The sequence below is a fragment of the Scyliorhinus canicula genome, chromosome 21 (genome assembly GCF_902713615.1).
Source record: "Scyliorhinus canicula chromosome 21, sScyCan1.1, whole genome shotgun sequence".
NCBI lineage: Eukaryota > Metazoa > Chordata > Chondrichthyes > Carcharhiniformes > Scyliorhinidae > Scyliorhinus > Scyliorhinus canicula.
Genome location: NC_052166.1, coordinates 70,050,897 through 70,069,817, shown reverse-complemented (window position 1 = coordinate 70,069,817; position 18,921 = coordinate 70,050,897). Strand labels below are relative to the sequence as shown.

The following is an 18,921-nucleotide window of genomic DNA, read 5'->3' as shown; positions in this document are numbered from 1 at the left end:
ACACATTAATCACAGGGTTAGCCAGAGCCACCAACACATTAATCACAGGGTTAGCCAGAGTCACCAACACATTAATCCCAGGGTTAGCCAGCGAGAGTCACCAACACATTAATCACAGGGTTAGCCAGAGTCACCAACACATTAATCACAGGGTTAGCCAGAGTCACCAACACATTAATCACAGGGTTAGCCAGCGAGAGTCACCAACACATTAATCACAGGGTTAGCCAGCGAGTCACCAACACATTAATCACAGGGTTAGCCAGAGTCACCAACACATTAATCACAGGGTTAGCCAGAGTCACCAACACATTAATCACAGGGTTAGCCAGCGAGAGTCATCAACACATTAATCACAGGGTTAGCCAGCGAGAGTCACCACACATTAATCACAGGGTTAGCCAGCGAGAGTCACCAACACATTAATCACAGGGTTAGCCAGCGAGAGTCACCAACACATTAATCACAGGGTTAGCCAGAGTCACCAACACATTAATCACAGGGTTAGCCAGAGTCACCAACACATTAATCACAGGGTTAGCCAGCGAGAGTCACCAACACATTAATCACAGGGTTAGACAGCGAGAGTCACCAACACATTAATCACAGGGTTAGCCAGCGAGAGTCACCAACACATTAATCACAGGGTTAGCCAGCGAGAGTCACCAACACATTAATCACAGGGTTAGCCAGAGTCACCAACACATTAATCACAGGGTTAGCCAGCGGGAGTCACCAACACATTAATCACAGGGTTAGCCAGAGTCACTAACACATTAATCACAGGGTTAGCCAGAGTCACCAACACATTAATCACAGGGTTAGCCCGAGTCACCAACACATTAATCACAGGGTTAGCCAGAGAGAGTTACCAACACATTAATCACAGGGTTAGCCAGCGAGAGTCACCAACACATTAATCACAGGGTTAGCCAGCGAGAGTCACCAACACATTAATCACAGGGTTAGCCAGAGTCACCAACACATTAATCACAGGGTTAGCCAGCGAGTCACCAACACATTAATCACAGGGTTAGCCAGCGAGAGTCACCAACACATTAATCACAGGGTTAGCCAGCGAGAGTCACCAACACATTAATCACAGGGTTAGCCAGAGTGACCAACACATTAATCACAGGGTTAGCCAGCGAGTCACCAACACATTAATCACAGGGTTAGCCAGAGAGAGTCACCAACACATTAACCACAGGGTTAGCCAGAGTCACCAACACATTAATCACAGGGTTAGCCAGAGTCACCAACACATTAATCACAGGGTTAGCCAGAGTCACCAACACATTAATCACAGGGTTAGCCAGAGACAGTCACCAACACATTAATTACAGAGTTAGCCAGCGAGAGTTACCAACACATTAATCACAGGGTTAGCCAGCGAGAGTCACCAACACATTAATCACAGGGTTAGCCAGCGTCACCAACACATTAATCACAGGGTTAGCCAGCGAGAGTCACCAACACATTAATCACAGGGTTAGCCAGAGTCACCAACACATTAATCACAGGGTTAGCCAGAGTCACCAACACATTAATCACAGGGTTAGCCAGCGAGAGTCACCAACACATTAATCACAGGGTTAGCCAGCGAGAGTCACCAACACATTAATCACAGGGTTAGCCAGCGAGAGTCACCAACACATTAATCACAGGGTTAGCCAGAGAGAGTCACCAACACATTAATCACAGGGTTAGCCAGCGGGAGTCACCAACACATTAATCACAGGGTTAGCCAGAGTCACTAACACATTAATCACAGGGTTAGCCAGAGTCACCAACACATTCATCACAGGGTTAGCCCGAGTCACCAACACATTAATCACAGGGTTAGCCAGAGAGAGTCACCAACACATTAATCACAGGGTTAGCCAGCGAGAGTTACCAACACATTAATCACAGGGTTAGCCAGCGAGAGTCACCAACACATTAATCACAGGGTTAGCCAGCGAGTCACCAACACATTAATCACAGGGTTAGCCAGAGTCACCAACACATTAATCACAGGGTTAGCCAGCGAGAGTCACCAACACATTAATCACAGGGTTAGCCAGAGTCACCAACACATTAATCACAGGGTTAGCCAGCGAGTCACCAACACATTAATCACAGGGTTAGCCAGCGAGAGTCACCAACACATTAATCACAGGGTTAGCCAGCGAGAGTCACCAACACATTAATCACAGGGTTAGCCAGAGTGACCAACATATTAATCACAGGGTTAGCCAGAGAGAGTCACCAACACATTAACCACAGGGTTAGCCAGAGTCACCAACACATTAATCACAGGGTTAGCCAGAGTCACCAACACATTAATCACAGGGTTAGCCAGCGAGAGTTACCAACACATTAATCACAGGGTTAGCCAGAGTCACCAACAGATTAATCACAGGGTTAGCCAGAGTCACCAACACATTAATCACAGGGTTAGCCAGAGACAGTCACCAACACATTAATTACAGAGTTAGCCAGCGAGAGTTACCAACACATTAATCACAGGGTTAGCCAGCGAGAGTCACCAACACATTAATCACAGGGTTAGCCAGCGTCACCAACACATTAATCACAGGGTTAGCCAGCGAGTCACCAACACATTAATCACAGGGTTAGCCAGAGTCACCAACACATTAATCACAGGGTTAGCCAGCGAGAGTCACCAACACATTAATCCCAGGGTTAGCCAGCGAGAGTCACCAACACATTAATCACAGGGTTAGCCAGAGTCACCAACACATTAATCACAGGGTTAGCCAGCGGGAGTCACCAACACATTAATCACAGGGTTAGCCAGAGTCACCAACACATTAATCACAGGGTTAGCCAGCGAGTCACCAACACATTAATCACAGGGTTAGCGAGAGTCACCAACACATTAATCACAGGGTTAGCCAGCGAGAGTCACCAACACATTAATCACAGGGTTAGCCAGAGTCACCAACACATTAATCACAGGGTTAGCCAGCGAGTCACCAACACATTAATCACAGGGTTAGCCAGCGTCACCAACACATTAATCACAGGGTTAGCCAGAGTCCCCAACACATTAATCACAGGGTTAGCCAGCGAGAGTCACCAACACATTAATCACTGGGTTAGCCAGAGTCACCAACACATTAATCACAGGGTTAGCCGGAGTCACCAACACATTAATCACAGGGTTAGCCAGCGAGTCACCAACACATTAATCACTGGGTTAGCCAGCGTCACCAACACATTAATCACAGGGTTAGCCAGAGTCCCCAACACATTAATCACAGGGTTAGCCAGCGAGAGTTACCAACACATTAATCACAGGGTTAGCCAGCGAGAGTCACCAACACATTAATCACAGGGTTAGCCAGCGAGTCACCAACACATTAATCACAGGGTTAGCCAGCGAGAGTCATCAACACATTAATCACAGGGTTAGCCAGCGAGAGTCACCAACACATTAATCACAGGGTTAGCCAGAGTGACCAACACATTAATCACAGGGTTAGCCAGAGAGAGTCACCAACACATTAACCACAGGGTTAGCCAGAGTCACCAACACATTAATCACAGGGTTAGCCAGAGTCACCAACACATTAATCACAGGGTTAGCCAGAGTCACCAACACATTAATCACAGGGTTAGCCAGCGAGAGTCACCAACACATTAATCACAGGGTTAGCCAGCGAGAGTTACCAACACATTAATCACAGGGTTAGCCAGAGTCACCAACAGATTAATCACAGGGTTAGCCAGAGTCACCAACACATTAATCACAGGGTTAGCCAGAGACAGTCACCAACACATTAATTACAGAGTTAGCCAGCGAGAGTTACCAACACATTAATCACAGGGTTAGCCAGCGAGAGTCACCAACACATTAATCACAGGGTTAGCCAGCGTCACCAACACATTAATCACAGGGTTAGCCAGAGTCACCAACACATTAATCACAGGGTTAGCCAGCGAGTCACCAACACATTAATCACAGGGTTAGCCAGAGTCACCAACACATTAATCACAGGGTTAGCCAGCGTCACCAACACATTAATCACAGGGTTAGCCAGCGAGTCACCAACACATTAATCACAGGGTTAGCCAGAGTCACCAACACATTAATCACAGGGTTAGCCAGCGAGAGTCACCAACACATTAATCCCAGGGTTAGCCAGCGACAGTCACCAACACATTAATCACAGGGTTAGCCAGAGTCACCAACACATTAATCACAGGGTTAGCCAGCGGGAGTCACCAACACATTAATCACAGGGTTAGCCAGAGTCACCAACACATTAATCACAGGGTAGGCCAGCGGGAGTCACCAACACATTAATCACAAGGTTAGCCAGAGTCACCAACACATTAATCACAGGGTTAGCCAGCGAGTCACCAACACATTAATCACAGGGTTAGCGAGAGTCACCAACACATTAATCACAGGGTTAGCCAGCGAGAGTCACCAACACATTAATCACTGGGTTAGCCAGAGTCACCAACACATTAATCACAGGGTTAGCCGGAGTCACCAACACATTAATCACAGGGTTAGCCAGCGAGTCACCAACACATTAATCACTGGGTTAGCCAGCGTCACCAACACATTAATCACAGGGTTAGCCAGAGTCCCCAACACATTAATCACAGGGTTAGCCAGCGAGAGTCACCAACACATTAATCACAGGGTTAGCCAGAGTCCCCAACACATTAATCACAGGGTTAGCCAGCGAGAGTCACCAACACATTAATCACAGGGTTAGCCAGAGTCCCCAACACATTAATCACAGGGTTAGCCAGCGAGAGTCACCAACACATTAATCACAGGGTTAGCCAGCGTCACCAACACATTAATCACAGGGTTAGCCAGCGAGTCACCAACACATTAATCACAGGGTTAGCCAGAGTCACCAACACATTAATCACAGGGTTAGCCAGAGTCACCAACACATTAATCACAGGGTTAGCCAGCGGGAGTCACCAACACATTAATCCCAGGGTTAGCCAGCGAGAGTCACCAACACATTAATCACAGGGTTAGCCAGCAAGTCACCAACACATTAATCACAGGGTTAGCCAGCAAGTCACCAACACATTAATCACAGGGTTAGCGAGAGTCACCAACACATTAATCACAGGGTTAGCCAGCGAGAGTCACCAACACATTAATCACAGGGTTAGCCAGAGTCACCAACACATTAATCACAGGGTTAGCCAGCGAGTCACCAACACATTAATCAGAGGGTTAGCCAGAGTGTATCACCAACACATTAATCACAGGGTTAGCCAGAGTCACCAACACATTAATCACAGGGTTAGCCAGCGAGTCACCAACACATTAATCAGAGGGTTAGCCAGAGTGTATCACCAACACATTAATCACAGGGTTAGCCAGCGAGAGTCACCAACACATTAATCACTGGGTTAGCCAGAGTCACCAACACATTAATCACAGGGTTAGCCGGAGTCACCAACACATTAATCGCAGGGTTAGCCAGCGAGTCACCAACACATTAATCACTGGGTTAGCCAGCGTCACCAACACATTAATCACAGGGTTAGCCAGAGTCCCCAACACATTAATCACAGGGTTAGCCAGCGAGAGTCACCAACACATTAATCACAGGGTTAGCCAGAGTCCCCAACACATTAATCACAGGGTTAGCCAGCGAGAGTCACCAACACATTAATCACAGGGTTAGCCAGAGTCCCCAACACATTAATCACAGGGTTAGCCAGCGAGAGTCACCAACACATTAATCACAGGGTTAGCCAGCGTCACCAACACATTAATCACAGGGTTAGCCAGCGAGTCACCAACACATTAATCACAGGGTTAGCCAGAGTCACCAACACATTAATCACAGGGTTAGCCAGCGAGAGTCACCAACACATTAATCACAGGGTTAGCCAGCGAGTCACCAACACATTAATCACAGGGTTAGCCAGAGTCACCAACACATTAATCACAGGGTTAGCCAGAGAGAGTCACCAACACATTAATCACAGGGTTAGCCAGCGAGTCACCAACACATTAATCACAGGGTTAGCCAGCGAGAGTCACCAACACGTTAATCACAGGGTTAGCCAGAGTCACCAACACATTAATCACAGGGTTAGCCAGCGAGAGTCACCAACACATTAATCACAGGGTTAGCCAGAGTCACCAACACATTAATCACAGGGTTAGCCAGCGAGAGTCACCAACACATTAATCACAGGGTTAGCCAGCGAGAGTCACCAACACATTAATCACAGGGTTAGCCAGCGAGAGTCACCAACACATTAATCATAGGGTTAGCCAGCGAGTCACCAACACATTAATCACAGATTTAGCCAGAGAGAGTCACCAACACATTAATCACAGGGTTAGCCAGAGTGACCAACACATTAATCACAGGGTTAGCCAGCGAGTCACCAACACATTAATCACAGGGTTAGCCAGAGTCACCAACACATTAATCACAGGGTTAGCCAGCGAGAGTCACCAACACATTAATCACAGGGTTAGCCAGCGAGAGTCACCAACACATTAATCACAGGGTTAGCCAGCGAGAGTCACCAACACATTAATCACAGGGTTAGCCAGCGTCACCAACACATTAATCACAGGGTTAGCCAGAGTCACCAACACATTAATCACAGGGTTAGACAGAGTCACCAACACATTAATCACAGGGTTAGCCAGCGAGAGTCACCAACACATTAATCACAGGGTTAGCAAGCGAGTCACCAACACATTAATCACAGGGTTAGCCAGAGTCACCAACACATTAATCACAGGGTTAGCCAGCGAGTCACCAACACATTAATCACAGGGTTAGCCAGAGTCACCAACACATTAATCACAGGGTTAGCCAGAGTCACCAACACATTAATCACAGGGTTAGCCAGCGAGAGTCACCAACACATTAATCACAGGGTTAGCCAGAGTCCCCAACACATTAATCACAGGGTTAGCCAGCGAGAGTCACCAACACATTAATCACAGGGTTAGCCAGAGTCCCCAACACATTAATCACAGGGTTAGCCAGCGAGAGTCACCAACACATTAATCACAGGGTTAGCCAGCGTCACCAACACATTAATCACAGGGTTAGCCAGCGAGTCACCAACACATTAATCACAGGGTTAGCCAGAGTCACCAACACATTAATCACAGGGTTAGCCAGAGTCACCAACACATTAATCACAGGGTTAGCCAGCGAGAGTCACCAACACATTAATCACAGGGTTAGCCAGCGAGTCACCAACACATTAATCACAGGGTTAGCCAGAGTCACCAACACATTAATCACAGGGTTAGCCAGAGAGAGTCACCAACACATTAATCACAGGGTTAGCCAGCGAGTCACCAACACATTAATCACAGGGTTAGCCAGCGAGTCACCAACACATTAATCACAGGGTTAGCCAGCGAGAGTCACCAACACGTTAATCACAGGGTTAGCCAGAGTCACCAACACATTAATCACAGGGTTAGCCAGCGAGAGTCACCAACACATTAATCACAGGGTTAGCCAGAGTCACCAACACATTAATCACAGGGTTAGCCAGCGAGAGTCACCAACACATTAATCACAGGGTTAGCCAGCGAGAGTCACCAACACATTAATCACAGGGTTAGCCAGCGAGAGTCACCAACACATTAATCACAGGGTTAGCCAGCGAGTCACCAACACATTAATCACAGATTTAGCCAGAGAGAGTCACCAACACATTAATCACAGGGTTAGCCAGAGTCACCAACACATTAATCACAGGGTTAGCCAGCGAGAGTCACCAACACATTAATCACAGGGTTAGCCAGCGAGAGTCACCAACACATTAATCACAGGGTTAGCCAGCGAGAGTCACCAACACATTAATCACAGGGTTAGCCAGAGTCACCAACACATTAATCACAGGGTTAGCCAGAGTCACCAACACATTAATCACAGGGTTAGCCAGCGTCACCAACACATTAATCACAGGGTTAGCCAGCGAGAGTCACCAACACATTAATCACAGGGTTAGCCAGAGTCACCAACACATTAATCACAGGGTTAGCCAGCGAGAGTCACCAACACATTAATCACAGGGTTAGCAAGCGAGTCACCAACACATTAATCACAGGGTTAGCCAGAGTCACCAACACATTAATCACAGGGTTAGCCAGAGTCACCAACACATTAATCACAGGGTTAGCCAGCGGGAGTCACCAACACATTAATCCCAGGGTTAGCCAGCGAGAGTCACCAACACATTAATCACAGGGTTAGCCAGAGTCACCAACACATTAATCACAGGGTTAGCCAGCGAGTCACCAACACATTAATCACAGGGTTAGCGAGAGTCACCAACACATTAATCACAAGGTTAGCCAGCGAGAGTCACCAACACATTAATCACAGGGTTAGCCAGAGTCACCAACACATTAATCACAGGGTTAGCCAGCGAGTCACCAACACATTAATCAGAGGGTTAGCCAGAGTGTATCACCAACACATTAATCACAGGGTTAGCCAGAGTCACCAACACATTAATCACAGGGTTAGCCAGCGAGTCACCAACACATTAATCAGAGGGTTAGCCAGAGTGTATCACCAACACATTAATCACAGGGTTAGCCAACGAGAGTCACCAACACATTAATCACTGGGTTAGCCAGAGTCACCAACACATTAATCACAGGGTTAGCCGGAGTCACCAACACATTAATCACAGGGTTAGCCAGCGAGTCACCAACACATTAATCACTGGGTTAGCCAGCGTCACCAACACATTAATCACAGGGTTAGCCAGAGTCCCCAACACATTAATCACAGGGTTAGCCAGCGAGAGTCACCAACATATTAATCACAGGGTTAGCCAGAGTCCCCAACACATTAATCACAGGGTTAGCCAGCGAGAGTCACCAACACATTAATCACAGGGTTAGCCAGAGTCCCCAACACATTAATCACAGGGTTAGCCAGCGAGAGTCACCAACACATTAATCACAGGGTTAGCCAGCGTCACCAACACATTAATCACAGGGTTAGCCAGCGAGTCACCAACACATTAATCACAGGGTTAGCCAGAGTCACCAACACATTAATCACAGGGTTAGCCAGAGTCACCAACACATTAATCACAGGGTTAGCCAGCGAGAGTCACCAACACATTAATCACAGGGTTAGCCAGCGAGTCACCAACACATTAATCACAGGGTTAGCCAGAGTCACCAACACATTAATCACAGGGTTAGCCAGAGAGAGTCACCAACACATTAATTACAGGGTTAGCCAGCGAGTCACCAACACATTAATCACAGGGTTAGCCAGCGAGTCACCAACACATTAATCACAGGGTTAGCCAGCGAGAGTCACCAACACGTTAATCACAGGGTTAGCCAGAGTCACCAACACATTAATCACAGGGTTAGCCAGCGAGAGTCACCAACACATTAATCACAGGGTTAGCCAGAGTCACCAACACATTAATCACAGGGTTAGCCAGCGAGAGTCACCAACACATTAATCACAGGGTTAGCCAGCGAGAGTCACCAACACATTAATCACAGGGTTAGCCAGCGAGAGTCACCAACACATTAATCACAGGGTTAGCCAGCGAGTCACCAACACATTAATCACAGATTTAGCCAGCGAGAGTCACCAACACATTAATCACAGGGTTAGCCAGAGTCTCCAACACATTAATCACAGGGTTAGCCAGAGTCACCAACACATTAATCACAGGGTTAGCCAGCGTCACCAACACATTAATCACAGGGTTAGCCAGCGAGAGTCACCAACACATTAATCACAGGGTTAGCCAGAGTCACCAACACATTAATCACAGGGTTAGCCAGCGAGATTCACAAACACATTAATCACAGGGTTAGCAAGCGAGTCACCAACACATTAATCACAGGGTTAGCCAGAGTCACCAACACATTAATCACAGGGTTAGCCAGCGAGAGTCACCCAACACATTAATCACAGGGTTAGCCAGAGTCACCAACACATTAATCACAGGGTTAGCCAGCGAGAGTCACCAACACATTAATCACAGGGTTAGCCAGAGTCACCAACACATTAATCACAGGGTTAGCCAGCGAGTCACCAACACATTAATCACAGGGTTAGCCAGAGTCACCAACACATTAATCACAGGGTTAGCCAGAGTCACCAACACATTAATCACAGGGTTAGCCAGCGAGAGTCACCAACACATTAATCACAGGGTTAGCCAGAGTGACCAACACATTAATCACAGGGTTAGCCAGAGTGACCAACACATTAATCGCAGGGTTAGCCAGCGAGAGTCACCAACACATTAATCACAGGGTTAGCCAGCGAGAGTCACCAACACATTAATCACAGGGTTAGCCAGCGAGAGTCACCAACACATTAATCACAGGGTTAGCCAGCGAGAGTCACCAACACATTAATCACAGGGTTAGCCAGAGTCACCAACACATTAATCACAGGGTTAGCCAGAGTCACCAACACATTAATCACAGGGTTAGCCAGCGTCACCAACACATTAATCACAGGGTTAGCCAGCGAGAGTCACCAACACATTAATCACAGGGTTAGCCAGAGTCACCAACACATTAATCACAGGGTTAGCCAGCGAGATTCACCAACACATTAATCACAGGGTTAGCAAGCGAGTCACCAACACATTAATCACAGGGTTAGCCAGAGTCACCAACACATTAATCACAGGGTTAGCCAGCGAGAGTCACCAACACATTAATCACAGGGTTAGCCAGAGTCACCAACACATTAATCACAGGGTTAGCCAGAGTCACCAACACATTAATCACAGGGTTAGCCAGCGAGAGTCACCAACACATTAATCACAGGGTTAGCCAGCGAGTCACCAACACATTAATCACAGGGTTAGCCAGCGTCACCAACACATTAATCACAGGGTTAGCCAGAGTGACCAACACATTAATCACAGGGTTAGCCAGAGTGACCAACACATTAATTGCAGGGTTAGCCAGCGAGAGTCACCAACACATTAATCACAGGGTTAGCCAGCGAGAGTCACCAACACATTAATCACAGGGTTAGCCAGAGTCACCAACACATTAATCACAGGGTTAGCCAGCGGCACCAACACATTAATCACAGGGTTAGCCAGCGAGAGTCACCAACACATTAATCACAGGGTTAGCCAGAGTCACCAACACATTAATCACAGGGTTAGCCAGCGAGAGTCACCAACACATTAATCACAGGGTTAGCAAGCGAGTCACCAACACATTAATCACAGGGTTAGCCAGAGTCACCAACACATTAATCACAGGGTTAGCCAGCGAGAGTCACCAACACATTAATCACAGGGTTAGCCAGAGTCACCAACACATTAATCACAGGGTTAGCCAGAGTCACCAACACATTAATCACAGGGTTAGCCAGCGAGAGTCACCAACACATTAATCACAGGGTTAGCCAGCGAGTCACCAACACATTAATCACAGGGTTAGCCAGCGTCACCAACACATTAATCACAGGGTTAGCCAGAGTGACCAACACATTAATCACAGGGTTAGCCAGAGTGACCAACACATTAATTGCAGGGTTAGCCAGCGAGAGTCACCAACACATTAATCACAGGGTTAGCCAGCGAGAGTCACCAACACATTAATCACAGGGTTAGCCAGCGAGAGTCACCAACACATTAATCACAGGGTTAGCCAGAGTCACCAACACATTAATCACAGGGTTAGCCAGAGTCACCAACACATTAATCACAGGGTTAGCCAGCGTCACCAACACATTAATCACTGGGTTAGCCAGAGTCACCAACACATTAATCACAGGGTTAGCCAGCGAGAGTCACCAACACATTAATCACAGGGTTAGCCAGAGTCACCAACACATTAATCACAGGGTTAGCCAGCGAGAGTCACCAACACATTAATCACAGGGTTAGCAAGCGAGTCACCAACACATTAATCACAGGGTTAGCCAGAGTCACCAACACATTAATCACAGGGTTAGCCAGCGAGTCACCAACACATTAATTACAGGGTTAGCCAGCGAGAGTCACCAACACGTTAATCACAGGGTTAGCCAGAGTGACCAACACATTAATCACAGGGTTAGCCAGAGTGACCAACACATTAATCGCAGGGTTAGCCAGCGAGAGTCACCAACACATTAATCACAGGGTTAGCCAGCGAGAGTCACCAACACATTAATCACAGGGTTAGCCAGAGTCACCAACACATTAATCACAGGGTTAGCTAGAGTCACCAACACATTAATCACAGGGTTAGCCAGCGAGAGTCACCAACACATTAATCACAGGGTTAGCCAGAGTGACCAACACATTAATCACAGGGTTAGCCAGCGAGAGTCACCAACACATTAATCACAGGGTTAGCCAGAGTCACCAACACATTAATCACAGGGTTAGCCAGCGAGAGTTACCAACTCATTAATCAATAATCAGTAATCAATACCCTTCAGCTGCAGTTTGGCTGACTAGCTTTCCAGAATGCTTCCACACAGAGAGATACACAGGCAGCCAGTGACTGTCAGAGCCACACTGAGACAGCAACAAATACACATACAGTGAGACTGAAGGTGAGTCGCAGACCCAGCGAGAGCCAGAAACTATCCCTGACCCTGCATTTTAAATTCTTACCGCTCTTTGAAATCCAGAAAGACCTTGTAGAGTGTGTTGCCTCCTGAGATTGCTGCCAAGTCAATTGCTCTGAGTAAATTATAATGCACTTGGATTAATTCCTGAAACAGAGAGGGAATGGTTGGAGCAAATGGAGCCAATCACAGGCGCTGATTGTTCAGTGCAGTCTCCCAGCACTCAGAGAGAGTCTGAACTCAAACACCAACAACATCAAGACTACAATATTAATTTTTATTAATTTGCAGGATTTGGATATGTCGCTGGCAAGGCCAATGTTTATTGTCTATCCCTAACTGCCCCCGGGAATGTGGGAGGTGAGTCGCCTTCATGAATGCGGAAAAAGCTTGTTGCCCCGTTTCAGAAGGAATCACATTGTTCTGCATTTGGAATCACACGTTGGCCAAATGTTTTTCAACAATCTGATCATTTCATTCCCACAGTTACTGATACACGCTAGCTTTTTATTTCCAATTTATATCGCCCCATTAATGTGAGACAATTAATTCTATGCAGCTTGAGGTGCAGCATGAGGCAAGAGGAACTGGCAGGCATCCATGAACTGCTGCGGCTAGTACGGGGATTGAAGCCGGACTTTGGAAATGCTTCTGCACCACTCAACTCATTTGGTTGTTCAGAACTTGCGTATTGTTGAAAAAGAGACATTTTGTCAAAGCTTTTCATCAAGAACGCATCAGGACAATTCACAAGAGCAGCATGGTGGCACAGTGGTTAGCGCTGCTGCCTCACATCACCGGGTGGCACGGGGGCACAGTGGTTAGCAATGTTGCCTCTCAGCGCCAGGGACCCGGGTTCAATTCCGGCCTCGGCTGACTGTGTGTGTGGAGTCTGCACGTTCTCCTTGTATCTGCGTGGGTTTCCTCCCACAATCCAAAGATGTGCGGGTTGTGAATTGGCTATGATCAGTGTGTGGAGTTCTGGGGATGGGGCAGGGGAGTGGGCGTAGGTAGGATGCTCTTTCAGATGGTCAGTGCAGACTTAATGGACAGAATGGCCTTCTGCACTGTGTGGATTCTATGATTGTGAAAGTTCTCTTTTCTCAGCAATACCCACTCCAGCCATCCATTATTGAATTAATTGGATTTGTTTGTAAGGGGAATAGAAAGGCGTTTCTGTGGCCAAGACTGTATGTTACCTCCCTGGTGCTAGGGTCAAGGATGTCTCGGAGCGGGCACAGGACATTCTGGAGGGGGAGGGTGAACAGCCGGTGGTCATAGTGCACATCAGTGCCAATGACATAGATTTTAAAAATGGATGAGGTCCTAAAAGCAGAATACAGGGAGGTGGGAAGAAAGTTGAGAAATTGGATCTCAAAGGCAATGATCTCAGGATTACTACCAGAGCCACTTGCTAGTCAGAGTAGAAATAGCAGAATATATCGGATGAAGAGATGGTGTCAGGGGGAGGGCTTCAGATTCAAGTGGCATTGGGACCGGTTCTGGGGGAGGTGGGACCTGTACAAACTGGACGGGTTACACCTGGGCAGGACTGGGACTGATATCCTAGCCGGTGTGGGGGGGAAGAGTGATAGGCAGAGAAATCAAGTTCTAGTATCAGATAATAACACTGTAAAACATAGTAGGGACAAGGAACGTTAAAAGGACTAGCCTTAAGGTTTTGTACCTGAACACGTGGAGCATTCAAAATAAAATGGATGAATTAGTTGTGCAGATAGATGTAAAGGGATATGATATAGTTGGGATTACAGAGCTATGGCTCCAAGGTGACCGAGGATGGGAACTAGACATTGAGGGATTTTAAGTTTTTAGGAAGGACAGACAGAAAGGAAAAAATGGTGGAGTCGCATTGTTGATTAAAGAAGATATTGATACAATATTGAGGAAAGATATTAGCACAGATGATGTGGAATCTGTCTGGGTTGAGTTAGGAAACATCAAGAGCAAAACAGTTGTAATTTTGGGAATAGCGTTAGACAGGAAATCAGAGATGCATCTGTCATGTGAGTGTCCCTTTAAGAAATGTTTGTATTATCACATGGCTTCAGTGATGTCATTGTGTGGGTGGGGCTGGGCGGTGGCTCTGAGTTTTACTTTCGGTTTACATTGTTGGAAGCTGGCTTCAGAAAAAGGAGGCTTCTTTTCTCTCTGTGTATGTTAAAAGGTGTCCAGATCACTTAATAATTTAAAAGTGATAACTGTTCTCTGTAAAGAATTCAGACCTATTGTTTAGGTAAAAGGGTTTTTCTGGTTCATAGATGTTGTTACTTAAATTGAAACAGCTGAAAGGGAAGTTATAGAACATAGAACATACAGTGCAGAAGGAGCACATTCGGCCCATCGAGTCTGCACTGACCCACTTAAGCCCTCACTTCCACCCTATCCCTGTAGCCCCGTAACTCAATAACCCCTCCTAACCTTTTTGGTCACTAAGGGCAATTTATCATGGCCAATCCACCTAACCTTCACATCTTTGAACTGTGGGAGGAAACCGGAGCACCCGGAGGAAACCCAAGCAGACACGGGGAGAACATGCAGACTCCACACAGACAGTGACCCAGCGGGGAATCAAACCTGGGACCCTGGCGCTGTGAAGCCACAGTTCTAGCCACTTGTGCTACCGTGCTGCCCCAGTTATTAAGGGTTATATATATATATATGCACATGTGTATATCTATATATATATACATATAGTAATGTAGCTGCGCGGGGTATTTATGCTTGTAGTTGATAAAATGTTTACTGTGTGTGTTTATTGAAATGTTAACTGAATTTGTAGAATAAACTTTGTTTTGATTAAAAGTCGTTAAGGCCTCTGTTGAATAACAGCTGAAAGGCAGTCCCGTGTGCTCATCACAACCCAAATCTATAAACAGTTGTGGGTCAGGTGAACTCCATGATATACTTTGGTGTTCTCTAAACTCTGGTCCAGAACACATGATAAAAGATCATCTGAGATTATAAGCGACTTTAATTTGTATATAGATTGGGTGAGTCAAATTAGTCACAGTACAATAGAGGAGGAATTTCTGGAGTGTGTACGGGATGGTTTTATGGACCAGTATGTTGAGGAACCAACCAGGGGAACAGGCTAGCTAGGACTGGCGGTTGTGAAATGAGAAAGGATTAGTTGGCAATCTGGTTGTGAGAGAACCCTTGGGGATGAGTGACCATAATATGGTAGAATTCTTTATCAAGGTGGATAGTGAGGTTGTCGATTCTGAGACAAAGGTTCAGAACCTCAATAAAGGTAACTATGATGGTATGAGGGATGAGCTGGCTATGGCGGACTGGGAAACATTGGACAGTGGACAGGCATTGGCAGCATTCAAGGAACGAATAGGTGAACTCCAAAAGTTGTTTATTCCTATTTGGCGCAAGAGTAGAAAAGGAACTGTGGCCAAACCATGGTTTACAAGAGATAATGTTAGATTCAAAGAAGAGAGATACAAAATAGCAACAAAAAACATTAGATCTGAGAATTAAGAACAGTTTAAAATTCAGCAAAGGCGGACCAAGGGATTGATTAAGAAGGGAAAATACAATTTGAAAGTAAACTAGCGGGGAACGCGAAAAATGAATAAAAGTTTCTAAAGGTATGTAAAGAGATAAAGATTGATAAAAATTAACGTAGGCACCTTCCTGTCAGAAACGGGGGAATTCATAACTGGGAACAAAGAAATGGCTGAGGAACTAAATCTGTATTTTGCTTCTGTCTTTCCAAAGGAAGACATGAATAATGTACCGGACGTTCTGAGAAACACAAGTTTCAGTGAGGAGCTGAAGGAAATTAGTATTAGTAAAGAAACGGTTTTGGGGAAATTAATGGGATTGAAGGCGGATAAATCTCCAGGGCCAGATGATCTGCATCCCAGAGTACTTAAGGAAGTGGCCGCAGAAATAGTAGATCCATTGATGGTCATTCTCCAAAATTCTTTGGACTCTGGAATGGTTCCTACAGATTTGAGGGCAGTGAATGTAAGCCCGCTATTCAAAAAGGGAGGTAGAGAGAAAACAGGGAACTATAGACCAGTGAGCCTAACGTCGGTAATGGAGAGGTTGCTGGAGTCCATTAGCAAGGATTTCACAGCAGAGCATTTGGAAAGCAGTGGTGTAATCAGACAAAGTCAGCCTGGATTTACAAAAGGAAAATCACGCTTAACAAATCTACTATAATTCTTTGAAAATGTGTCTAGTAGAGTTGACCAGGATTAATATGTAAAGTTAAAGTTAAAGCACATGGGATTGTGGGTAGTGTCCGGAGATGGATAGAAAGCTGGTCAGCAGACAGGAAGCAAAATGGAATAAAGGGGTCTTTTTCTGAATGGCAGGCAGTGACTAGTGGGGTACCACAGGGATCTGTGCGAGGACCCCAACTGTTCACATTATATATAAATGACTTGGATGAGGCGAGGAGGGTGGTGCGGCACAGTGGCGCAGTGGGTAGCACTGCTGCCTCACGGCACCGAGGACTTGGGTTCGATCCCGGCTCTGGGTCACTGTCCGTGTGGAGTTTGCACATTCTCCCCGTGTCTGCGTGGGTCTCACCCTAACAACCCAGAGTTGTGCAGGCTAGGTGGATTGGCCACGCTAAATTGCCCCTTAAAAAAATGATTTTGACAAGGGAACTAAATGTATTAGCTCCAAATTTGCAGATGATACAAAGTTGGGTGGGAGGGTGAGGTGTGAGGAGGATGCAGAGATGCTTCAGCAGGATTTGGACAGGCTGAGTGAGTGGGCACATGCATGGCTGATGCAGTATAATGTGGATAAATGTGAGGTTATCCACTTCGGTAGCAAAAATAGGAAAGCAGATTATTATTGAATGGGTGTAAATTGAGAGAGGCAGATACTCAGCGAGACCTTGGTGTAATCGTGCATCAGTCGCTGAAAGTAAGCGCACAGGTACAGCAGGCAGTAAAGGAAGCAAATGGGATAGCGAGAGGATTTGAGTACAGAAGCAGGGATCTTTTACTACAATTGTATAGGACGTTGATGAGGCCACACCTGGAGTATTGTGTGCAGTTTTGGTGCCCTTATCTGAGGAAGGATGTTCTTGCTATGGAGGGAGGGCAGCGAAGGTTTACCAGGCTGATTCCTGGGATGGCAGGACTGACATGAGGAGAGACTAAATTGGTTCGGATTATATTCATTGGAGTTTACAAGACTGAGAGGGGATCTCACAGAAACTTACAAAATTCTAACAGGATTGGACAGGGTAGATTCAGAAAGAATGTTCCCGATGGTGGGGGAGTCCAGAACTAGGGGTCACAGTTTGAGGATAAGGGGTAAATCTTTTAGGACTGAGGTGAGGAGAAATTTCTTCACCCAGAGAGCGGGGAATCTGTGGAATTCACTCCCACAGAAAGTAGTTGAGCCCAAAACTGTTGTGTAATTTCAAGCAGGAATTAGATACAGCTCTTGAGGATAAAGGGATCGAGGGATATGGGGGGGGAAGCGGGATCAGGGTATTGAACTTGATGATCAGCCATGATTATAATGAATGGTGGAACAGGCTGGTAGAGCAAGCGGAGCAGATCGTCAGTAACCTCCATGATGATTAAACAGGCATGAGTTTCAAATTGCAGCTCAGAAGTCACCAGTATGTTCAGATTAGCGTCTATGTTTTTGTGTGTTATGAGTGAATATCATGGAGCTTGCCAGGGATTTTTGCTGGCCCACAATACCAGAGGTATCACATTGTTTATGGAACCCTCTGGCTGTGTCTCCATCAAATGTTCTCATTGCTGTTAACTTCACCAGTTTGGAGTACAAGGTTTTTCAATCGTCATCACTGACCCCAGAGCCACCTGTACCCCCCACCTCCCTCAACAGGGACCCCCCAGAGCCACCGATACACCCCTCTCACTCAACAGGGACCCCCAGAGCCACCAATACACCCCTCTCCCTCAACCCCCAGAGCCACCGATACACCCCTCTCCCTCAACCCCCAGAGCCACCAATACACCCCTCTCCCTCAACCCCCAGAGCCACCAATACACTCCCTCTCCCTCAACCCCCAGAGCCACCAATACACCCCTCTCCCTCAACCCCCAGAGCCACCAATACACCCCTCTCCCTCAACCCCCAGAGCCACCAATACACCCCTCTCCCTCAACCCCCAGAGCCACCTGTACCCACCTCCCTCAACAGGGACCCCCAGAGCCACCAATACACCCCTCTCCCTCAACCCCCAGAGCCACCTGTACCCACCTCCCTCAACAGGGACCCCCAGAGCCACCGATACACCCCTCTCACTCAACAGGGACCCCCCAGAGCCACCGATACACTCCTCGCACTCAATAGGGACCCCCCAGAGCCACCGATACACCCCTCTCCC

General features: G+C 46.7%; 2 protein-coding genes across 2 annotated transcripts in view; both read right to left on the bottom strand.

Moving 5' to 3' along the window:
- The window catches only part of LOC119955542 (guanine nucleotide exchange factor VAV2-like), a 250,363-nt gene that overhangs the window by 90,538 nt on the left and 140,904 nt on the right, over window positions 1-18,921 (bottom strand). Inside the window, 1 exon segment of the mRNA XM_038781814.1 lies at window positions 12,607-12,707. Within this exon segment, the coding sequence (XP_038637742.1) occupies window positions 12,607-12,707 (101 nt within the window).
- sardh (sarcosine dehydrogenase) overlaps window positions 1-18,921 on the bottom strand; it is a 357,516-nt gene that overhangs the window by 272,733 nt on the left and 65,862 nt on the right. The gene's annotated exons all lie outside the window — the stretch shown is intronic.